General features: G+C 44.2%; 1 protein-coding gene across 2 annotated transcripts; it reads right to left on the minus strand.

The window, feature by feature from the left end:
* Positions 1–1,248: 1,248 nt before the first annotated feature.
* On the minus strand, positions 1,249–20,174 carry FERMT1 (FERM domain containing kindlin 1). 2 transcript variants are annotated; one of them, XM_084202442.1, is made up of 16 exons: positions 20,113–20,166; positions 17,643–17,790; positions 16,994–17,167; positions 15,284–15,517; positions 13,697–13,843; positions 12,955–13,168; positions 12,424–12,526; positions 11,129–11,236; positions 10,149–10,280; positions 9,961–10,010; positions 7,761–7,885; positions 6,595–6,701; positions 5,791–6,012; positions 5,007–5,131; positions 3,176–3,317; positions 1,249–2,101 (listed from the first exon to the last, which is right to left on the minus strand). In XM_084202442.1, exons 3-16 carry the CDS (start codon positions 17,142–17,144, stop codon positions 1,928–1,930), a joined length of 2,034 nt encoding a protein of 677 aa, XP_084058568.1. In that variant the 5' UTR covers positions 17,145–17,167; positions 17,643–17,790; positions 20,113–20,166; the 3' UTR covers positions 1,249–1,927. The 2 variants fall into 2 exon arrangements, with proteins under 2 accessions (XP_084058568.1, XP_084058569.1); XM_084202443.1 differs by lacking the exon at positions 17,643–17,790 and having other exon boundaries at positions 20,113–20,174.
* Between the last annotated feature and the right edge of the window lie 310 nt (positions 20,175–20,484).

The raw sequence follows: 20,484 nt of genomic DNA on the forward strand, positions 1-20,484 counted from the left end.
CCTGTCTCTGCATTCCTGTGCTCAGGTCACGTAGGCAAGTGGCGACTACAGGGCCTCAATGCAGCACTCTGGGACAGGCTCTGCTCCGAGAGTGGCAGGCATGGGCTGTGCCTCCCAGGGAGCAACCCACAGCAGTCTGGCACTGCTCATTGCCAAACGAGGGGCTCCATGCAGGCACGGGCAGCATCCCCACTGCAAAGCCTAACTGCAGACTGATCTGGGAGGCAGCTGTCTGCAGAAGAGGTGCTGGCACTAATATGAGGATTTAGCTCTCCCATGGCACCCTTAGGCAGGCTTTAAATATGGCCAATGTTTAGACTTGGGTGGATCTCACAACGTGAGGAAAATACTTGGCTTGTGTCAAGCAGGTGACAAGTGGGTAGGTTCTCTTCTGAAGGAAAACTGGGTGGTCCCTCAGCCTGTTAAAAAAATGCTGAGGAGAGGGAAGAACAGAGGGCTGGAAAGCAGGCTGTAATTTTTTATTTTTGCAAAATGTAAAGCTGTAGTTTAAACTGCACAAACTAGGAATGATTCCCCTGAAGCCCATTGACAAGGGCTGGGGAAAAGCAGAGCACATGGCATGAATATCAGGGCTCTCAGTTTCCAGTGATGTTTATGAATTTATGCAGTGATTTCTGCAGCATCCCTTTATGATATGACAACACTTGTCCATTGTATTTCTTTAGATATGTGAAACCAGTTTTGGTTTGTCCAGTAGTTTCATGAATTCTCCAGGTTTCACTCTGTCCTTGCTTTACAGGGTAGTATCACATTTCATCCACTTCGGTGGATGTGTGTGGATCCTTCCAGCAGGCAGAGCTGCTGGCTTCAGATCTGGTTCCTCAGAGACATCCACAGCTCCTCTGGGAAACCTGTGCCGAGACCTTACCGCCCTCCCAGGGAAGAATTTCTCCCCAGAGTCCTGTCACTGTGTGCCCTTGGCAAAAGTCCCTCTCCAGCCCCCTCATAGCCCTTCCAGGGGCTCTAAGAGCCTTCTCCTCTCCAGGCTGAACATCCCCATCTCAGCCTGTCTCCAGAGCAGAGGGGCTCCAGCCCTCAGAGCATCACTCTTTGCATTTGCACACAGGTGAAATCATTTCTACAGGCTTTTCAGAGCCTCACATGGACAGCTTAGTTCAGTGAGATGTCACAGTGAAACAGAGTAACAGAGACAGAAATAGAAACACACGCAGAGGCCTTTTTAATAGTTTTAAACAGTTCCTAAAGCACACATTTTTCAACCAGGAAAGTAACAATCTTCCTCAAAAGATGAACCTTTTGGATCCAGTGTTGCTAAGATGAAGGCTTTGTGGCTTCTCTGGCTTTCAGGAAACCACTTCAGTGGATGAAGGTGGACAAGGTTCTACATTTTTGAGAACTGAGTAACCACTATAGGAGTTTCAATAGCTTAGTCTGCAGGACTTTGGAATGTTTTATGTTCTCAGGGCAAGTGTTAGACAAACCATGGAGTTTTAAAATACATATTTATTCAGCCTTAGTTCTGATAAATGCTGAGCTCTTTAACAATTGCCAGTTTAACAATGAAAATTGCCTGGCTGTAACAGAGAAGAACATTCATGTACCATATCCTCAAGTTACTTGTTCTGGATACCTAAACAGATTGTTGCAATTAAAAATACTAGATTAAAAAACTGAACAGTGCTAGACACTGTTTAAAAACATTGAGCTGTACAAAAGGAAAACAAAAGTTATTAAATCTTCTCAAGCACTGATGATGGAGTTGCCATACTGCATCCAGTGACCTTAATTTCAGCATTTAACAAAAACTGTAAACCATCGCAGTTATAGTACAAGACATGTACACTAATTAGTAGCCAGCAATCAACAATCAGAGATATTTTTGTTTAATCTCTGATAGTCTTAGCTATAAGAAGAAGCAGGCACTGGGAAGAGAGTTTACTTCAACTCATTCCTGACCTCCAGTTAATTTGTGGAAGAGTTCTTCATCCAGCGTTTCATTGTGGTCCTTGGAACGTGTTGACAAGAAGATGTAGCCCCCAATATACTCATGGATGATTTTGCAGTCTGCACTCAGGCACGTGAAAGCAATGGACACATTCTGGTCAAACTCGATGGCAACCTATGGACAACAGATGTGGCAAAATCAGACAGAGATAAGCTGGGAAGAAAGAGAAGTGTGAGAACACAGCTGGATCACAAACACTGTGATAAAGCACTACCTGCCCCTGCTAACCAAGAGTTCTGGGTCTGCTGGATGCTCGGGGTGTTTGGCTGCTTGGTTTTGGATTTGCTGCTACAGCAGGGCCCTCTTGTGGTGAAATATTTTTGCTTGTTCAAGCAGGCAACAAAATCTTTTAGTTTTTTCCCAATGGGATATAAAGTGAACGCTGGGAAGAGCAGGAATGGTATTCCTGACTCTTTGTCTAATGAATAATGTTTAATCTGCCCATTGTTATGTGCTGACCTTAAATCTGCCTTTGAGGTCATGGTTTTGGTTTCCAGCTACTATTAGCTCTAAAATGCAGCTAGCTGTGTGGATTCTGCCTTTTTTGAGAGTGATTTAATGTAAACCCAGCAACCTGGCCCAGAATTACAGGTGCAGGGAGTACTGCAGGAGAGCAGTAAAGAGTGTATCTGATCTCTCCTGGTTCCTGCAAAACTCCATAAGCAGGAACAGTTTCCAGGCTGCTTCAATTTACCCCAGAAATCTACAATTTATAGAGCTGGATTCAAGCTTTGAAGCCCCACATCAGCGACCACACATGGACACAGAGTTGCAGGCTTTGCAATCTCAGTTTGGGATTTAAAAGACAAACTGGGCTCCTGTATCCTCAGTCTGTAATAGAGACTGAACCACCACAATGTAGAGGATGATGCAGGAGAGTTAAAATGAGATTTTTACTGACAGAGCAGTAAACACAACATCTTGGAATTCACCTTGGAGTCTCTATTTCATCCCATCAAAATCAAGGGCAACTTGTCAAGAACAAGCTTGGTAGGAACCTTTAAAACTGGTGATCTTATTGTTTCTGATTTTTGACAACAGACTCCACTAAGAAAAACTGCAGACAGCTTATTTAATAACATGTCACAACACGTTCAAAATCTTTTCAGTGAGGTTTAAAAATATTTTCTGAAAGCATCCTTGAGTGTGTGAAATGCAAGGGCTGAAGGCAGAGCTGTTCAGGTTTACCTGGCGGATTTCCCAGTTCACATTCCACTGCTTCATGTTGGAGAACCTCCACGTTGTGATAGGATCTCCTGTGGCCATGTCTATCCGTATCAGCCTGTTATAGGAGACCCCAAGAACATCATCCTTCTTGCTTCCTTTGAACCTGAAAAGAACCCAAAGCCTCTGAGCAGATCTGCTTTGCAGTGATTTCTGGCTAGAGAAACATTTCAGCTGCTTTCCTCTAGAAGTGCAAAAACGTGGGAAAAGTCACAACTGCCTGGAATTGAGGAGACCTTAGACCTATCTTTAGAACAGGATTTGTTATAAAGCAAAAGTGTAGGCTGGTGAGCCATGGTGTAAAGTGGAAAATAATCAGGAAGGTAGACCTGAAATCTTTCAATTTCATTGTTTCCTGCTAAAAAAAAAAGCTGTTCTTTCCAAACACACGAACTTGATTATGTTTTTACTGGAAAAAATGCCAACAATAATTTTTATTGCTTCATTTCTCCAATGTTGGAACATGTTCCTCTAGTTATATTAACCTATATTAACCTAAATTATATAATCAAAACAACTGATAAATACCTGGTTTTGAGTAAATCACATTACAAAGTTTCTGAGGCATTTTAACATTTCAACCTTCTTCTGATTAGAGATGAAAAATAAATACAAAAATGTCAAAATATTTGGGGACAAAATTTTTTGAGTTGGGAATAGCTAGGAACAGATTACTCTGGTGAGGAAACCACCTTCTTCTACCTTCATGCTGAAAGCTGAAATCTGCCTGCTGTGAGTACTTTCAGTATTTCTGATCCTGTTTGTGAACCTTCTCTTTAGATGTAGCTGGACCTTAGGGAGAAAATGTGACCTGGACATATTTTGTGCTTTGCTTAATGCCCCACTGAGATACTGGCAGCAGTTTGCAGCAATTCACCACTACAGAATGCAGCTCAGGTGTTGGGTTGGTTTGTGCCTTGAACAAGATTAATGGTGACAGATGGGGCAAAAAATCTGTACCTGTGGCAGTAAATTCAAGAGGATCAGGGACCATTTTTGGGCATGGAATTCAGGGAGAATTTTGGCTCCAAACAAGCAGTGCTCTCTCAAGTGACTCCCAGGCACAGTCTGGAACCTGGGACATCCAAGGACCAGCACGATCTCACAGTTCACATGAGGCTACTGGATTTCAGGAGGTCACAGTTCAATAGTGCAGATCAATTTGAACCACAGATGATTCCTAGCCAGCCCTGGAAGGGGTGTTAAACATAAGTTAAGGAAGGTCCCTCCAAGTATGGTTGTGTCAGTGATTTTCAGCCTTTTGATGTTTTGTCAAGAGAAAAGGCTGCAGGTCTGACCTCTGCTGTATCCAAGGAAGCTGCTAGGAACACAAGGGGACCTTTCTTGTGCTCACTGCTCTTCCAGATTAGCCTTAAAAAGGGATAATTTGCTGTTTTCTTAATGAAATACAAGAGGAATTAGCATTTTATCATATTGCAATGAACAAGGGTGAGAGTGAACACATCTGCAAACCTGAGCACATCAATTAGACATGCATTTTACACATTTTGGAGAGTTTGTGACACTAAGGGTTTAATGCTAGTGAGAGGTTACTTCAGGCTGAACCCAAGAGGTCTGTACCAAGGCAGATGTAATGCAGAGTCTCACTGCAGGAATGGAGATACTGGGCGCTGCTCCTATAGAAAAAACAGCAGTATAGAAATCACAAAAATTATAAGAAGTCTGTGGAGGGAAAGCCAGAAAGTATTCTTGGAACAGGGTGTCAAAGAACTTCCTGCAAATCACTGAGCATGAACTCCTTACGGCAGCTTGACGTGAGTGAGAGTGCGGTTACCTTACAACGTAGTAGGACAAACCAAACTCAGGGAGGGACTGCCAGGCTTGGATAAAACGCAGCTTGGCCTCCACCAGGGACATCTGGGACACATTTTGGTGGGCTTCCAGAATACGGGCAGTCAGCTGGAAAATACAGGAAGAGAGAAAGTTTTCAGCTGACTGGAGAACAAAAATCCAGTTGCTTTCACTAAATCAGAAATCATGAGGTCTGGTGCTGTGTTCAACACTTTGTTGTCACTGTTTGTGCAGATGCAGCACAGAGGGCACCTGGGGACACATCCCCAGTGCAAAGGGCAGAATGGACTGCAAGGTCTCAGGTCTGGGATTGTGAGGCATTGCTCTGGCTCCATACACTGCTCTGGGGACCCTCCTCAGGACAGGGAGGCTGAGCTCTTGCACAGCAAAAGCAGGACAAGGAATTAGGTGGAGAGCACAGAAAGACTTGAAGGCCAAGAGAACCTCTTGATGCAGATGGAAACAGTGGCTTGCAGTCCTTAAAATGCTTCCTTTGTTACTCTGAAGAGACTTTCAGGAACAGTGTTATCAGGAGCAGAACATCATGGGTGACTAAAGCCAGGGTACGGATGTGGGAGAGGTGCTTGGAAGAGGTGCCAAAACACCTGTCCCTGTGCTCAGTTTGAAGAAAAGGCCTCTTGTAAAGGGACACACGACTGTTGCAGGGAGTAGTACTGCATGGCTTCCAAATGCTGCTTTGATCCAGCCTCATCCCTAAGCAACCCCTGGGATGGCCCACGCCCAGCCGTCAGCCACACTCAGGATACCTGCTTGGACTTGAATTTTTTGGTATAACGTGGTGAGACGAAGCATTCGGGTTTCATATCTACATTCTCTGGCTCAGAGGCAGCCTGGGAACACATGGTCCAGTTCTTCATCTGCAGGAAGGAAAGAATCTTCTGGACCTCGGGCTGGTAGGAGCTGTCGGCCATCGTTCTGCCCTTGGAGGCCAAAACACAAGCAGCCATCCACCGAGCATACTGATCCTCCTGAAACAAAGACAATGGTTTGTTACTGTTCTTCCTTCCTCGCTGGACTACTTCCAACTACTCCTGGGTTTTAAATTTTCTAAGAAATCCAGTACCTTGAAATAGATTCTCTTGGAAATCTTATTGCATGACTGCTTTTCACCTACTGAACACTTTTTACACAATTTGATCTGATACATAAATTGAAAACTAATGTAAGATCCTTATCATGCTCTCCTCATCTGAATGGGGAGAGTTCTAATTAAGAAAAAAGAAAACAAAATCCAAACTTCAATTCTATGGCAACATTGGAACAAAATACTGTAACTTCTTTACTTATTTTTCTTTTTTTTTTTTGGTAGTTTGTTCTGGCTTTTTTCCTACCAGCCTTACTTGGCAACTGATGGTAAGCACAAGATTGCTTATTGTCCTTATTATGTATTTAACAATTATGTATTTGTTAGGCCACAACATCATTCTTAAATTTTCTAAAGATTTAGACAATAAACTCTCTGCAGCATCCTCATTTTTCTATACAAATTCTGGAGCAGGACAATCTGCCATAAATCTTGAATTCAAATTTTATCTTGTCTTATTACTTACGTTATCACATCTTAAATATACTTCATTCATGCCATCCGCAACAGGAATTAGTAATTTGATTCCAAACTTCTTTGCTGCAACATTTACATCTGGTACAACTTCACATCCTAGGTCACAGGGAATCAGAAGGAAATTAATTTATTTCATTGCTATATCAGTAACTTTAATTACTGCTTCAATACTAAGGAACAGTGCTTCGTGGTTGTTTTTCTTTGAGACTAAGGGCCAAGACTTTAAAGCTTAGGCCCTAATGAAAGGGTTTTGTTCCAGCTCACTGCCTGGTCTGGCTTGTCAGGGTGATGAATGCTCTGAGCTCAGGGAGCACGTGAGCCCACATGGAAGTGAAAGGATGGGAGTGCTCCCAAAACCTCAGCCTGGTCTTAGGAAATGCTCAGCACTCAAAATGGAGAGGAACTGCTGGGAGAGGCTACTTGGTGAGATTCCAGCCACTCTGGTTGTTTTTCCAGGCATTCTCTGATCTACTGAGGATAGGCACGTTGGGATGCAGAGCCATTTGTTCACAGGGGTCAATCTTGTATTTGAAAGGTTTCTTCTAGGATGGGTGCTGGGCATCACTGGTTCCCTGATGCTGAACAAAGAATGTCCCTGCAGGAGCAGAGGTAGATGGAGGCTACACAGGGTGCTGGAGTCCGTGTGCACAGCCAGGGCTCCTCCTCCAGCAGTGGCTGCAGCCAGGGGAATCCCCATGCACACACAAACAAGGCCCAGGGAAGGCCCTGGAGCTGTCCCTGCTCAGCAGAATGCAGGGAGAGCCTCTGGCATTCCTGCCCATGGCACCATCCCTAATCCTCTGCTGCCGCTGTGTGTTTGCCAGGGACATGGGGGAACACTCCCTTTAGTGTAGAGTGAAAGTATTTGGAAATAAAGCATCCCATAAGCCACATTCCCTACCTGACCCAGCTTGAAGAATTCAGCAGTGCAGGGGATTTAAAAGTCAGGCTCTGATAATCCCACCTCGGGTCAAACTATTGAATCCTTTCTGTTTAAGCCTCTTCTGCAGGTGCAATCTGCCTGCTTAGGAGTCTCAGGAATTGAAAAGGCTCCCAGACTAAATGCTGCTGTGCTTGCCTTCCTGAGTCTAGCAGGGATTTGTTTTATTCAGTTCATAGATGCAAAAGAAAAATCAAAGAAAGGAGAATTCCTACCTTTTAGGTTTAGTTTCTCAATAGGTTCTCCCTGTGCAGATTCCTTGTTTTTAAAATAAGATATTGAAGTGTCTCTGAAGACGAACCAATATGTCTTGATAGCTTTAAGTGCCAGCTTCTTGGGCCTAGCAGAAAAAAAGAAATCCCATTTGTTTATTTCAACACACAAAAATTGCTGAGTCCCTCACAAATATGCAGAGCCTCTGAAATTCAAGGCCACACCCATGGCTTTGGTTGGGTATGACACGTCTGTGGGAAATGCCTGCATCCAGTCCAGGCTATCCCAGGTATGGACATGGTTTTTACTCCACATTTTAGCTGAATCCCATCTATGATTTTTTCTCATTTATTTCCTCCATTACTAATCAAAGCTATTCCCTTCTAACAGACTAATTTTTCCCATGAACTCAGTAATGCAAATGTAACCCCTGATTTATTGACATGAATTTGCATCAGTTTTCATAGTCCCTTATCCTGAATATCTCTGCACCCATAAAACCAACTCGTATTCATTGTAAGGAAGCAGAGATCAGCTTTTCTGGCTTAATCTGAATCATATCTAACACAACAAAATTCTATTTCTTCACTAAGTTTACAGAAACTTTGTAGCCCTCCAGGAGAGGAAACCAGAGGTATTAGCATTTGAGTAGAGAAAATTTGAGTGGAGAAATACTTCATAGCTAGTGACAAAGGTCATCAATGAACTGAAGAAGAAAAAAGAAAAAAAAAATCCAGTATTTCCCTTTAAATCTAAGAGGATGGTACAAAAAGTATAGAACTAGCTGGAAAACAGAGATTTATATATACTCGTATTATATATACCCCCAGACCCTCTCTAAAAATCCAAGTTTAGAATCCTTTCTAGCAAATGGCAATTTTTATGTTTAAATTAAAAAACTTTGGATTTTCAAATGTACCAAATAATTTGGCTTTTAGTTTTCCAATACAGCAACATCCTTCAAAAATAAGGGACTAGAATTTTTTTAGACAGATAAAATTATTTTTCTGTCCCTGAAAAAGTTGCTGAAAACTTTTTAGAAGGCTTTTTCTTGTTGTTTTTGAAAAAAATGTTGCAATTCTCCACAATACTGTCCCCACGTGAAAGTAGCATTTGCTGTGGTGCATGCTGTGAATAAATAGGAATAAAAGTTCACCGTAGGAACCGTAAGCAGTGGGACATGCACAGCTTTGCATTCAGGTTTACAGTTAATCAGGTAATTACAGCCACAAAGTGTTGCTGTTTAAAGAAGTTTTACACCCTGCCTGGATTCTACAATGCCTTAGGCTTGCTAAGTGATTTATCCTTTATATAGGAACTTTTTCATGATTATGAATAACTGCTGAATGCTTATAAAAGCAAACTGTTCTATTGCTGGGGAAAAACAAACAACCCATTGTTAAAAGCCTTAATTCCCTTTCACCTTAAGCCACCTTCATAACAAGAATGTCAAATAAAATCCCAAATTGGAAATTAATAATTAACAATTGTTAGCAGTTAACAACAGTTAAAATGTTTCAGGGGCAGTTTTCAGTTCCTAGATTAAAAGTACCATCTGTCAACCGATGAATCTGATAAATACTTGTACAACAGAACACTTTATCTTTCTAAAACACAAAGACTGTTTTGTGATAAAGCATTACAGACTTGAGGTCTCTACAGTCATTTAAATCACCCATAAAACAAGAGACTACAATGGGATTACAGAAACCCATTTTGATATTAGAAAAAACAGACTCCACGTTCAGAAAGAAAGGGGTAATTTGGATATTCCTTTTGTTTAAAAAATACATTCTCTGGGTTACTTTCAGAAATTCTGCTCAGGGAGAACTGCAAGTTTCTTCTGGTTTCTTACTGGCAAAAAAAAAAAAAGTAAATATGATTGAAAATAGAACTTAGGCTCTTTTGTTTAGAGATGGTGACTGATGAACACTAGGAACTATGGACAGCAGGGTCTGTTAATAGGTACAAATACAGCTACCCAGCATCCCAGGAGTGGGAGAGATTTGCCAAGGAACACTGTCAGAAGCAGGGAGAGAAAGATTGGAAGAGAATATTATTAGGCTGGTGAGACCTATCTGGGGTGTCTGTCAATTTATAAGTGCCACATGTACTGTTAGATTAGAATGAAAAACTCAAGAGATCTCTTGTAAGGTTAAGCTTTTGGTTTTGTATGTTTTATTGTTAATTTTAACAACTCACCTAACTAGCTTGAGATTATCAGCGAGTTTTGGGATGTCTGTGATGTCCTCCTATCAGGAATAATTAGGAATAGTTTTAGTACAATGCACTCTGTAATCAACTATTAAAAAAATCAAGAACCAGGAAGGCCCATGAGAATCAACAGATTTGGCACAGCAAAAGAAATTCTGGGATCCCAAAGGACATACCAAAATGTTGCTTTTACTTCCACCTTCCAGTGTCACTTCCAGATTGGAAAGGGCGGCTTCTACTTCATCCACTTCTGATTCACAGGTGGAATCTTGTGTCTCTGATGATAATGATAACTTGCTTACATGGTACTAAAATAAAACATCAGCATCCAATAGTCAATGCATCGATTATCAACACACAATCACAGTGTTTCAAAACAGATCATTTGGTCTTGGACAACTGTGTGAAGTTCTGCAGGAATCAGGGGGTTTTCCCAAGGAAACAGCCATGTCCACTGTGACTCCTGTGCAACGGCTGATTATGGTTTCCTATTTTAATGATCAGTGTTTGTATTTCTCTGCTGAATAATTGTCCCTGTTCTGGGAGGCTGCTACATTTGGATCCCTAGTCCTACCATCCATACAAGGGGGAAACTTGGAAGCAAGGTGCTCAGGTGCTCTGCAGTGACAGGCTGTGAATTCCTGGCAGCTCTGTTTACATTTAAAAGGAAGGAATTGATTATTAAAGCAAGTTTGTGCTTTATTACCTATGGTCAGAGACTAAGCCATGCTCGGCCATGTTAAATTCCCAAGTACTCCACAGTGTCCCTATCTTCACATTGTGCTGTGGCTTTTTTCCTGTCTGTTGGGAAATGTTCACATGGTGTACACATGGTGTATCACAGGAATTTTCAGGAAGAAGAGATGAAGGGATGGTAGCTGGTATGGGAAGCCACACTTCATACTAATACTCATATCAAAGTTACATTCTGGGTGCTGATAATGTTAGTAAATGTTTCCATAATTGTGTGAATAATGGCGTTAGTGCTGCTACTGAATTCAGTTGCTTTAGCTGATGGATGCTGCCGATTGTTTCTCACCCCAAGAGAGACCCCCAGTGCAAGCAGAGCTCCTGGACTGGGCTGTGTCCTAGTCTTGTCCTAACCTGTGCCTGCCTCTTGAGGGAACGGGTTTTGCCCCTGGGCTGGGGTACGTGCCTGCAGCGCGGCGAAGATGAGCATCTCCTCCTCGGTGCAGTCGATCTCCTCCAGCAGGATGGCCCAGCGGGCCTGCTCGTAGATCTGGTTGATGCGCACCGCGTCGTACTGCAGGCAACAGCAAACAGGGGACCTCAGGCACGGCCTCGGGGCCAGCTGCAGCTGATCCACGCCGGCCTGAGCCACAGCGCTTTGTGCTTGTTTCCTTCCTCCTCCCGCCTCTGCTCCCTCCGTGCCTTGCACCAGCTCGTGTGACTGTCTGCATGGTCCCACGGCTGGCTGAACCTACGCAAAACCAACCAGGAGCCCCTGGCAGAGGCAGAAGGTGAGGCCCAACATCCTCTTTTGAAGGAAGCCTTGGACTGGTGTAACCAAGATGTGAAACCACACTCACGTGACACAGCCGACTCAAGTGTGACCTGCAGAACTTTCTTGTTCCTCACTTCCTTTCTTCCGCTCTTGACTTTTTCACTTCTGGTTCTGTCTGGCTTTGCACTGGCTTGAGATTTGCCAGATCTGCTTTAATTCACTATCTGGTTTTTGGATAGTGATTATTCCTTATTATCTACTTGGTTAATAAGCTGAAGTGACTCACAGAAATGTTCAAGCCCCAGAGCTGCTGAAATGTAGGTGATGGGAGGGTAAACCTTGGAGCGTGACCTCTCCCAGCAGAGGTGAGATATTAGGTTGCCTGAAGCTCTTTTGGGCATTTCATCCTATGGCTCCAAAGCTGGCTGGGGCAGAGAAGGGAAATGTTTGGGCTGCTGAAGTTGAGACATGTACTTGGATTTTAGTGGGGGTGCCACTTCATCCAAAAACATGCCAAATAAACTGGAAAGCGCCCTGATTTCTTCTGAGAGCTTCAGCCCAGAAAAACTGTGAAATTCAATGAGGACAGTGCAATAGTAATGTAATTTTAAAGCCAAATTTCAAAAACAGGACTCCTTACATAATTCAGGTTACTGCTAGTCTAGTCTTCCCCTTAATTTTTCCTGTTAAAAGAGGCACAGAAACTAAAGCAGCCACTCTGGAAATAAGGATACTGTTTATGCTGCTCTTCAGACCCTCTCTTTAAATTTCAGATCTCATTTCATGTGAGGAACAGTGATTCAGCGTCCAGAGGGTAAAAGTGCAGCCATAGCTGAGGGAGAGAAGCTGAATTTGATCTCTCTGAAGGGCTTGTTACAAATCCTAGCTAAAATTCTACATAGAGCTATATATGTTCTATATTGCTGTATAGCTCCTTGACATGAAAGCAGGCAAACAATGAATAGCAATAAAAACAAGGATCTTACTTTTGGATTCAAATCAAAGAAAGTGTAATATTTAAAGCGTAGAAGAAGTTGATCATCCTCCTGAACATCTTGTTCCATAAGTGATCGAGATGAATCCAGCCAGCTGTGGAAGAAAACAACCCACAGATCCATTTGTACAGGAGAAACCATCACACCTGCAGAGCTCCAGTGCAATTGTGAAAAAAAAGTGGGAACAAACAGCTCTAATTCCTCTAAATCTAAGGGAAATTCATGTAACTCAAGAAGGAGGAGCATTCATATAGACTTCCAACGTCCATTCTCTGTGTATATACAATAAGCAATTTTAATTTGTGCAGAACTCAGTCACCTATTTTAATGCAAAATTATTGAACTTATCCAGGTCTCTCTCCACTATCTACTTAAAGCCTTTGGAGTTTGCCACTGTCTGTTAGCTGTGCCCACTGTGCTCAACTGAATTTGCCCTCATCTAACAACAGACTTTAGCCCAGAGCCTGCACAATGACATCATTCCTCATTTTAAACCCAAAGGATCTCAGGGAGGCACCTTACCCTGCATTGAGCTTGGCTTTGTCAGCCAAAGTCCGTGGCTGGTACATCTCTGCCAGCATCTCTGGGGAGCAGGTGGGATGGCTGAGGGCCAGGATGCTGCAGCTCTGCTCAGCCATGGAACCATCACTGAACCAAGTCTTTGTGGAAGAAGCTGGTGACCCACTGACAGGATCATAAATGGGTGTCATGGTCTTACTGTATAAACCTGGATTGGCTGCAAGTTAAGAGCATCATGTTACTCCCAGGACAAATGGTCTTGTCCACTACTTTCCATCATAAAAACCCTTTTCCTTCAAGACAGTCTCCTATCTCTGCTGTTTCCAGCTGGCCTTGTCCTTTCACAGGTGAGTGACCTGAGGGACACTTTGTTGCTCTGTGAGACCTCAGTTGTGTTGGAAACACATGTTTTCAAGCCTTTATTCCTCATTTTCCTTGCAGGTTGCCAAATTTAATGAATATTTTAAGCGTTGTCCCGCTTTTTCAAAGGGCAGCAGCACATGGTGTGTGCAGGGCCACAACCTGATTTCTAGTGTGGCCTTTCTCATATCAGTGCAAATGAACCCATTTCTAGGGACAACAGGGAAATACTGACATATTGGAGATTTCCTGAAGCCACTGATTTCAGGCCCACTGTGTCTCCAAGACCGTCCTACGTGAAACTGGCCTCCTTTGTGTAACAAAGAATTTCTTCCTCCTTTTGACTTCCAGTCAGAACAATAAAATCATATTGATTTTTCATTACCTGGTAAACCAGAACTCACTGGAGAGTCACACAGGTTTAAGACATCTTCTGTAGCTGGTTCTTTGCTGTTCTTGTCTTTTTTCTTTTTCTTTTTGAGTGTGCCTTCTGATTGCTTCAACAAAGAGAGTTCTTCTGACCGCCTGATATCTACAAAGGCAGTTTGGGAAGTGAAGCAAGATGATTACATCCAAAAGAGCACCCATGGTTGGTAACAGCATTTCAGGAAGCTTCATGTTGCAATCTGGACTTTATTTTTAGCAGGTTGAAAGTAGAAGCTGTGGAAAATCCACTAATTCTATAGCAAGGCCAAAGACTTTGGGCCATAAGAACGAGTTTGGACAGGATTTAAATCTCCTTTTGTAGGAAGTATAACTGCATTTTAGAATGCCAGGAAAAAGCTCTTTCTCCCTAACAGCTCTGCAGTCACCTATGAGCATAATAACCTCTGTGAAATATCTAAATTATGAATAAGCAAGAACCATTGTAATTGAGGTTCATGCCTTTTATTATTCAGTGCATTTCTCATACAAGATTCTGTCTTGGTTCTCAGTGTTCTTTAATGCACTACTAATCCAGACAGGTATTTCCAGTCACAAACCTGGCACTTCATTTCTGAAAAACTCTTTTACCCTGGGGTAAGCAAAGACATTTTTGACAGTATTCACTCATTCAAAGTTAGAGTGTTTCTGTGCTGACTCAACCTGGAGGGAAAATGTAGAAATATTTAATTTGGCCAAATGCCAGTTTGACAATTATGGCATCATTATATCAGAGTAGTTAGGTGTAATAAAGACATTGCACGTTTCACAATCTACTGCTAGGAGATGAAATTGAAAGTGGATCAATATGAGGCAGTAAATATCTCCTGAAGATGAGTGTGTTAATGGACTAGGCTTTGAAGATCTAAATTAAGATGAGGAATTTAATCTCTGTTTTTACCCTAAACCAAAGGGATTTTGAAGACTGCTTGTAAACTCAACTGATTCCCATTGATCACAGGCACATGTCTGGCATGCTCCAAACCCTCTACTTGGAAATGCTCCATTTTTGGGCAGAGTGGGAGACTCTGTGAGACATTCACGGGCTGGTCTGAGGTTCTTAGATGTGCCCTGACCTGAACAGATCTGGGCATACAGAAGTCTGGAACATTTAAAACATGCTACATCAGAAGTGAACGCATATAGGCAGAGTTGGATATTATTAATGTTAGTGAAAATATGATAAATCAGTTGACACCAGTAAAATTGCCTGTGGTGAAGGCTAGTGTAGGGCATTGATAATCTTATGCTCTTAGTCACTGGCACAGAATAATCAGGACCAAGTCCTGCTTCAGGAGGACAAAGATTCCTAGAAAACTGCCAGCTTTGACTGTCCAGTACTCCAGCAGCTCGTGGGACACACTGCTTACAGTGCTTGCATCACTTATCACAAAGAAACACTGACATGCACTGCATACTCAAACCACCAAAAACCTGTCTCAAATTTCTCTTTGAGATAAACAGTTTTGTGAGGAAGGACTTCACATCAAAACAAAGTCACCAATAAATGCTCCAGCTTAGTTGCCAGAGGAGATTTATCTTTACTTACTGAGCATTTTGCAGATGTCACTGACAGCTTTGAACACCATGGAAGAGAAGCTGACTTTCAGTCTCACAGTCTTCATGTTTGGCAAGCGTAGCCGCAGCATTTTGTGCTGAGTAGTAAAGATCAGCTTAGCATCTGCTTGCACCCCGCATTTATCCAGTGTCCAGTGGGTTTTCAGAAGCCAACATTTTTTTTGTTCCCACCAAAAAGCATAGTCTGACCAATCTTGGGCTATTTCTAGGAAAATACAAAATGGTTACTTACAAACTATGGAGCAAATATACCGAATGCTTGGTTTGGAAACAGGTCTCTGCAAACATCAGTATTTTAGATCAAAGCAGCAGCTACAGGTCCCAGCCTAGACCCTGTTTGCTGAATTCTTGTGGCAGTCACTGGGAACCAACTTTGTTTTCCCTGAAGATCTAACCTAGGTGCTGACTGTGGCACTGCCTTAGTCTGTGGGTATCCACAGGGAAAGAACATCTCCTGAATGTGGTGCTACATATGGTGCCAGCTGGGATTGTGCTGGGCTAAGGACTAACAACAAAAGGTTCCAGCTCAGAACTTGTCAGTGCAAACTGAAAATCCTCCTACAAAATCTCCTGTCACCCAGATGGGCACCAGCTCTTCCACAGCCTCCTGGCAGCAGCACTGAGCAGCTCATCTCAGCATTAAGAACCAGCTTCAAGTCCATGGAAGTCTTGGTTACACACAGCTGAGTAGCAGCACATGCACAAGGAAAGAGATAAAAGTATTGCTGCTCTCAATTCCATGGGAATTCCAAGATTAGATAACTTCCCAGATGTCAATATGCAGTAGCAGGTAAGGCTTCTGTGTGATCCTGGCCAAGCTGTTTCAGTCTTTGCACCAATCCTTGTTCCTCATCAGCTCCATGAGGCAGAGGCTATTCCTCAGCATGTCCATAACACAGCAGAGCCCTGTCCTATTTCAGAGTCCCCTGGTAAGAACTGTGTCTCAAGAGAGCTGCTGACAAAAGTCAGTTGCAGATTTGCTTTAAATATTAATACAGAATGCTTTTCACACCATCTGAGTATTTTAAAAAAATATAGTGAAAAATTATTCTTCTGACTCAGTGGAAACTCTGGCTACCATCAGTTTCCGGCTGAACCACGTGTCTAAGTGTGCAGAGTGGGTGACAGAACTGATCTCACATTCTCTTCCTGTGCTCCCTGCTGGTCCTGTACACAGGGGATTTTACTTTTCGCTTCCTAACTTTGACTCGGCTAGTCGCGCTTTTCCCAGGTTTTCCCTACTGTATCCATGCAATGGATAACATGGCTCAGACTTAGGCTAGAATGCCACAACAGCACAGGAGACAGGAATTTCTGAAGTGCTTTCTAACAACTCACCCTCTCTGACAGGCACAGGTGGATAACAGGGCATCACCTACCTCTCCTGCCCTCCAAACCACACACATGGATCATCCTTCTGGAAAGGGAGTTGAGTTGTTAGCCTGATTTAATTATTTTTGTTTAACTGAAAGGCAACCCCAAAGTTTTGCTGGCACTATGGCAACAGAGAGGGTGGAACACAGGGAGGGGTTCTGACCACAAAAACCCCTGGGTCTGAGAACCTCCACACTGTGCAGAAGTGAGGCAGTACCATTTCAAAACACACAGAAGCCTTTCTTCAGAGAGGGAAAGATGCACATATTATTTAGCAACACAGTAAATGAAACAGGTCTTTACTCACTGATTTTTTCTACTAATTTCAGCATCAGTCCTCCAACATGAAGGTCCCCTGTGACCTGTAGTGGGATTTCCTTTTCTACACCTTCATGTTGATGATCAACTGTAAGCAAGAGGTCCCAGGTGTGTGACCCATATTCGGTTGAGGAAACCATCTTGGGGAAGGTCTGTGTAAGCTCTGCAAAAGCAAACCAACCAAACAGAATGTTTTTTCCTCCACTCTGAAACAAATGCATTTCTCCACAGTCTCAACATCATTCCATGCTGCCAGGACCTCACAACAGCCTTGGATGGAACTTCAGAAGTGTTATCTTGTTACTTCTGAACAAGACTCTGCTCCTGCAATTGCTCTTGCAAGATAGGAATGTGGGATTTTTTGGTTTTATTCTGATTTTGCCGCACCCCCAACCCAGATGCCTCCATTTGGGTAGATAGATATAGCTCAGTTTTAGCTGGGTTTGCCCAGCATCCAGTGCTAATCTACCAGCCTGGACACTGTAAAGCCTACAGTTGTGGGATCTGCTTTGGCAATCTGTCCAGTGAACAAAGGCATTTTGTTGACTTGTACACTTAGGGCTCTAATTTTTACTGCAAATCCAAGTTTACACTTGCCAGCTTGCTCCCATGAGACCAAATCCAGAGAGTAGTTTTACCTATTTGGGCACATTCAAGGGGAGACAACTTTAGTGGCTCTCTGCCAGCATTATCCAGACACAGATCTGCAGTTCCTGCTGACTTGCTCAGGGATGTAGGCACGTGTCCTTCTCAGCAGGGTGAATCGTCTGAGATCCCACCAGGCTCCTGCCAGGACAGGTGAACAGTAATCATGCCAAGTCAAACTAGAGGAGATGCTCCAAGTAGAAGCTTGGGTTATCATCAGCTGGGTTCTGCTGAAGAAAGAGCTTGTAGGTATAAGGTAACTGATGCTGCAGGCAGGATTTGTGATATTTAAGCAGTGAGATAGCTCTCTGTCCTGAAAAAGGCCTTTGCAGTTGAGGCATAGGCACTAAAATAGATGAATTCCATTTATTGCAAACTTTCAACAACCCACGAGAACCCAGCTCACAGACTCTTGCTGAAGGGGCCCTACACAGACAGCTTTCAACATAGAAAATATCTAAGCCAGAAGGGATGTAACAGCGTTACAGACTGTTGTAGACCTTCTTAAAAACGAATACATAGTAATTGAAAACCTGATGTCAACACCATTGATACAAAATTTGTCATCAAAGGGATAACAGAGGTGAGGTGGTAATGGCAAAGTCGACTAACAAGGAAAGTGATTCCAAACAGAAAGGCAATGAAAGTGTAAGTGTTAAAAGATTAGATGGATTTCCCCTTAAACAAATGACATTATAACTGAATAATCTGACCAGCTCAAAGCCATCATTTTAGAGGGAAATCACCTTAGCAGCGAGTTTCACTGGGATGGGGCTGGGAGTCCGCCCTGAAGTTCCAAAATTACAGACACACATAGAGAGCCGAAAGTCAGAAAAGTGCAGCTTCGTAACTGTGTGACTCCAAGAGGCCAACTCACACTATGGGGCAAGCCCTCTTGTTAACTGGGTTCTTACATGTGCCAGCCTACACCTTTACACTAAACACTTACTGAACCAACAAGGGTTGGTACTTATCCAAGAAGTTTGCTTGGCTTGCCTTGGTAAATAAAGGCATTGTATTGGACACTGGGAACACTGCCTTTCCTGCCTCTGGGATAAAGGATTTTGAATTTGTGCTGCCGTGTGCCACATGGATTTAAGAGCTTAGGTATGCACTAGACCAGGGGTACCTGTGGAGGGGAAGTGCTGTGGCTCTCCTAAAGCATCCGAGACCCAGATCCTGAGCTGCTCTTCCAGGCAGGGGAGGCTTTCAGCACAAATGCAGTACAAGGTGCACAGTAGAGCAGTCGTTGCAATGTATTGATATCAAAACAAAAGTCCTGACTATAGAAAAGTCAAAATGCCCCTAGCCATGCTCTTAAGCATTAATAAAAAACTTCAAAAGTAATCCATGGCCAAAGGATGAGAACGATGAGATTTTATTTCAGGAGCACAGGGGTGCAGTCTGGCAGATGAACTCTACTTTTGCCCACCCTTGTTCCACTATAAACCAATATTGTTACAGAAAAGCAGCAGTCTCATCTGCTCTCTTGGGCCAGCAAAAACATTTAGGAACTGATCTGGATTTTTTGGGGTGTCTTTAGATTAGGTTTCGCTTTCCAATCGAATTCTGCACACAAATGCCTGTGCTGACACGGGTGAAAATCAGCAGCCCAAGGGGTGGGTGAAACCCTTTTCTTTCACCGGTTTGGAAAAGCACGGCCTCGGTGCACTAATCCTGGCACTCCATCATTCTCTAAAGCCGCGCACCTCTCCACTTCCTCTTCAAACCAGGAGGTTTCAGTTTGAAGATAAGGCGGCACAAGCACTTGTAAATCTACCGAAGTACGCAGCACAAACAACGCCTGGTGTCGAAAACCGGGCAAGCAAAGTGCCGAGGATAACGAACCCCTCAGTATTAAACCCCAACCAAACCCAAACCGTCAGGGCTCCACATCTTACAGCCCACAGGTCACGCCTGGATCTGCTCGGGAACAGGCTCCAGCTGCACGTGGCAGCTATCAAGGCCTGCCACGCGTGGATCAAAGAGGGCAGAAACGTGTCCTCAGGCTACTGCTGCCTCCACTCGGGATTTCTGCGGCGCTCTGTGCCCAACTCAGCTATCGAAAAGCAGCAATGGCTCTACAGATCGAGCTCTCCGCAGACTTTAGCCCTCACAGCCCCAAACTTCAAAGGCTGAGCGGGAATGGAGAAGGATGTGAATCGTGCTGGAGCCAGGTGCTACCGACGCGGGGTTAAGGTCAAGAGGGGTCCCGAAGTCCCTCGGGCTGGCGGTGCCTGGCGGGCCCGGCCCGCAGCGCCCACGGCAGCGCCGCTCGCACTTTGAGGAAGTGCCGGGCGGCCGCGGCCCCGCGGAAGGGGCTGTAAAAGAAACAACCTCGGCCGTGGGGCACTCCCGCCCGCCGCAGGTGCCGGGGACAGCGCGGAGCCGCCCGCCCGCTCCCCGGGCCGGGGCGGCTCCGGCATCGCCCCGCGCTCCCGCCGGGCGCCCCGCGCTCCTCACCTGCCGTCCCCGCCGGCAGCGCTCCCCTCTCCTCCCGCGCCCTTCGCCGCCACCTGGCTCCGAGAGAGGAGACAGGCGCGGAGGACTGCTCCCCCCCCTCCCCCCCGCCGGTGGAGGCGGCCCTTCCTTCCTTCTCCTTCCCTCCGCCCTGGCTGTGCTCAGGGTCCCCCGCTCGCACGCTGCCCAGAGACACCCCCTCATCCATGGCTCCAGGGGTTGCTTTTACAGGTTTGAGGCTACCCGGAGAAAATCGGTTCCCAGGGTGCAATGGCAAAGAACAGAAAGGTGTGTTTGTGAGGTAGGGATGTGTTGGAAGAGCACAGCGTAAAAGTGGATTGAACAGATGGCAAGGGGGCAAAAGCTTCCCCATGA

This window comes from Fringilla coelebs (genome assembly GCF_963513975.1).
Source record: "Fringilla coelebs genome assembly, chromosome: 3".
Taxonomy (NCBI): domain Eukaryota; kingdom Metazoa; phylum Chordata; class Aves; order Passeriformes; family Fringillidae; genus Fringilla; species Fringilla coelebs.

Coding starts and splice junctions, on each gene's coding strand:
- FERMT1 (XM_084202443.1), bottom strand. CDS start 17,144: ATGGTTTCCTCAACCGAATATGGGTCACACACCTGGGACCTCTTGCTT. Junction 3,318..5,006: donor TTGTCCTACTACGTTGTAAG/GTAACCGCACTC, acceptor GGTTCTTTTCAG/GTTCAAAGGAAGCAAGAAGG. Junction 2,102..3,175: donor TGAACTGGGAAATCCGCCAG/GTAAACCTGAAC, acceptor TGTTGTCCATAG/GTTGCCATCGAGTTTGACCA.